This window comes from Mastomys coucha, unplaced genomic scaffold (genome assembly GCF_008632895.1).
Source record: "Mastomys coucha isolate ucsf_1 unplaced genomic scaffold, UCSF_Mcou_1 pScaffold1, whole genome shotgun sequence".
In the NCBI taxonomy this organism is placed as follows: Eukaryota; Metazoa; Chordata; class Mammalia; order Rodentia; family Muridae; genus Mastomys; species Mastomys coucha.
In genome coordinates, this window is record NW_022196891.1 from 70881982 (window position 1) to 70885443 (window position 3462).

The window sequence follows — 3462 nt, forward strand, 5'->3', positions numbered from 1 at the left end:
GTGGCTATTGCTCTGGGCACTGCTGCCTGTCACTCATTGCTCTTTTTCCTGCTTTGGGTTCTCTACTTCTCCTCTGCAATGGGTTCCCTTTTGCGTGCTCATCAAGCCTTGTCTTCTAGTTCATCTTCTCTCATCCCACAGTTTCTCTTCTCTAGTTCCATAAGGAAATAACCACTCACCTCCAACGAACATCTGTATTCCCTACAGATCTTTATCCACCATTCTCTTTCTTCCAGGACAGCTCTAGAGACAGGAAAGGAAGGCATCATTGCCCTCCCTTTCCTCTGTGGTATTTTCTCCTTCTCTTTAACTCCAGACAGAACAAGAAAGCACCCGCTTCATAAAAGCAGTATATGACTTTAATTTAAGTTGACATGTATGTGGGGGGGGGAATAAAACTTAGGACTTTCCCACAAGGGTGTCCATTTGAGAAGCCTGTCTTGCAGGGAGGGAGAGCGAGGGCAAGGATCGACGGGTGGTCTGGTGGCAGAACAGAGCCAGGAGCAGTGGTGTAGTCACACAGTGCAGCATACTCAGGGCCTCTGCCACATTCAGCATTGCGTCAAGAATCTTCTGGGACTGGCATGTGTGCAAAAGAATGGTTTTGGACCTCACCAAGGCATCGAATATGAGAACCATCCCATGAGGCCACCAGAAAATGAACCAGATCCACAAGACACTAACCCAGGGGCCTGGCCCCTTGCTCAATGCTATCTTCAGCCCCTTGGCTGCCAAAAGAACCAGTGGCAATACAGTGAAGATGGTAAAACAGATGGCACAATGGGTGTACTTCAAAGCTTCCGTGTCTCTGGAGGACGGAAAGGTGCACAACCCACTGTAAGTATCACTGGCCAGAGCGATTGGCAGCCCCAAGAGAGCAGCTGCTCCCCAAAGTCCCACACTGAGTCCCAAGGTAAGGCCAGGGACTTGACCAACATTCAGTTTGGGGTTCAGGCAAGCATAGCATCCTATCAACAGAGCCTGAGCAAAAGCAGAAGTATACCAGACCCAGTAACCCAGATTGCACAGGGCTGTGCTGTGGGCATTGTATAAGCCTGGTGCCAGGATGGGCACTGCAGTGCTGAACAGGGCACTGCCCACTGCTACCTGTGCCAGAATGGGCCAGTTGGGGCAAATCTGCCAGTGGAAGAAAGATCTGAGAATCGCGAAGAGGATGCTGCCACTTGCCAGCACACCCAGGACACTGGTGAGCATGAAGAAGGGCAGTGAAGACCTGTCAAGCAGGTTACAGGAGTAGCAGGGAGCAGCTGGCATCAGGCTGTAGTCATTCGTGTATTCATAGGAGGCGTTATACAAATCTTCATCCAAATAATTCCAGTTTTCCAAAGTAAACTGAGTTTCATTCTTGTCTAGTGAGAGGGTTTCCACCTACAAAGTATACCCAGAAGGGACAGTCAGGGCATCTAGCCCCTCAATAAAGGGGCTGGGGTATATGCAGGGCTAGACAGAAGGGGCATTTGGGTTTGGAGAACAGGGGGTCTTCCAGCAGGTCATGGATACAGTGAGCATGGTGAACAGGGAAGCTGAGGAGGAGCCTGAATGGTTAGAGCCACAGGGAAACCTGGTCAGAGTTGTGTAGATATCTAAGAGAGCAGATAGATGGAGGGAAGGTGGGGACAAACCGGCTGGGACTGCCTGGAAGATGGAGAGAGAAGAAATAGAGTGGGAATGGGAAACAGGAAAGAAAGGGAAAAGATTTTTGAAACTAAGAAGAAAGAAACATGGGCATGAGGGATTATGAGAAAAGAAAGGTCTAAAATCCCGAGAAGAAAGTAGAAGGAGCAGTGGGGCAGAAGCAAGGGTTATGGAACATGGTCCCCACACTCACCGGGTTCAGACAGTTCCCCATGGCACTGCAGGCTCAGGGCAGCAGAGTACAGGGCCTGGACTCTGTCAGCAGCTGTGGCTCCAAGATAAGTGCCCACGGCTAATGAATTCTCTCAGGTTCTAGGCACAGCCAGGGTGTGTGTGTGTGTGTGTTCGGGGTCACACTCAGGAAGCTCAACCTTACACCCATAGCCTTCTTAAACCTTGGGCTAGCATAGAGCACTGCCCTGGAGCTTCCTGTTTTGAAATTGGATTTGGCTGGTCAGAATGACCTCAGGAAAAGAACATGGTCAGGTCCACAAAGGGGGAATTTTCCCAAAGATGGCAAAGAAAGAAACCGAGAATTTCTCCAGCAAGGGAAGGATGAGGGGCCAGGGGTGACTTGTGAAGCAGAGATAAGAGACGTGCTGGGAAGTTGGAGTGAGCAGGCATCTGATGACTCTCTTGCTCTCTATTCCTTTGAATGAGATCCAAGGAAAGAGTTCAAAAGTGCCCCTGTTTGGGGGAAGGCGTGCTAATGGTATTTGTTGTTGGCCCTCTTCAGACAGAGAGCAGGCCTTTAGCTGGAGGTCTTATGTGCGGGGCAGCACGAGTGGAGGAATGTACATATTTATCTGTGTGTCTGTGTTGGGTATCAGTGTGCCCCCATCTGAGTGCTAGGTGCAGGGTGGTGCCTGGGTGTGGGCATTGCTATCAAGAGGTATGGGCGCTTCAGTGTAAGAGGGACTGAAGACTGGAAGGCCTGTCAAGGCTCTGTAAAGACTCCCCTTCAGGGAGCAATTGGGCATTTGCCTTACCACCTATGGACTCAATGAATGCATCTCTCACACCAAGCAGAACACATGGTCTGACACATCAAAATAGGCTCTGTGGGACCATGGGATAGCATACTTTAATGTGAGACTATAGCCCACTGGGTAATCTCTATTCATATTCTGTTGTGAGACACACGGACTGTGAGAATGCTTCATTGGCTTGGCACCTCGGCAATAAGTAAAGTTTCTGATGGGAGGTAGTAGAATTGTTATTTCTCTGGCCAGGAGAAATACAGGATACATGTTCAATAAGTAGATTCCCATTAACCCCCTCAGATTGAGGTGTAGAAGGACGAGGACCCAGGTCAAATTTCAGGTGTATCAGGAGGGAGCTGAAAAAATAAAAAGAGAGCTTGGCAAGAAAACGGATGAAGCTCTCCTTCCTGGACGGTGGTGCTCTGGTCTTCACCTCTATCCATTGCTGCTGGATAGAGGGTAACGGGGTAGCAGTCATATGACATGCTTTGAATGCAAATATTCTCTGGAAAGCAAAGGACTCAGACACTCTGTCCCTTGGTTTCCACATACAGATGCTCCGCAGAGTGGCATGGCAAGGATGCGGGACCCTTTGAGTGCCAGGTGCCGGGGACATGAGGACAGCCCTTATTTACATGCAGCCCAGCCAGCAATGAGAGTGGAGCAGAAAGGAGGCAGCCTGACCACATGGATAATCCAGATATATTGAGGGTGGTCCCTCTGAGATTAGCACAGGAGAGTTAGAAAGATTATAAAGATACACGATCCCTGCTCCCTTCCCCCACCCCCACCCCCGCCCTCGGACAGACACACACAGCACAAC

At 49.9% G+C, this 3462-nt stretch overlaps 1 protein-coding gene across 1 annotated transcript; it reads right to left on the reverse strand.

The window, feature by feature from the left end:
• Positions 1 to 337: 337 nt before the first annotated feature.
• Ackr1 (atypical chemokine receptor 1 (Duffy blood group)) lies at positions 338 to 3456 on the reverse strand. The gene is made up of 2 exons (XM_031390184.1): positions 1850 to 3456; positions 338 to 1389 (listed from the first exon to the last, which is right to left on the reverse strand). Exons 1-2 carry the CDS (start codon positions 1868 to 1870, stop codon positions 400 to 402), a joined length of 1011 nt encoding a protein of 336 aa, XP_031246044.1. The 5' UTR covers positions 1871 to 3456; the 3' UTR covers positions 338 to 399.
• Between the last annotated feature and the right edge of the window lie 6 nt (positions 3457 to 3462).

Bases quoted from the DNA above. Each gene is read 5' to 3' on its own strand.
- Ackr1 (XM_031390184.1), bottom strand. From the start codon at position 1,870: ATGGGGAACTGTCTGAACCCG. The intron at 1,390-1,849 runs GTGAGTGTGGGG...TATACTTTGTAG, and splicing joins TGGGGAACTGTCTGAACCCG to GTGGAAACCCTCTCACTAGA.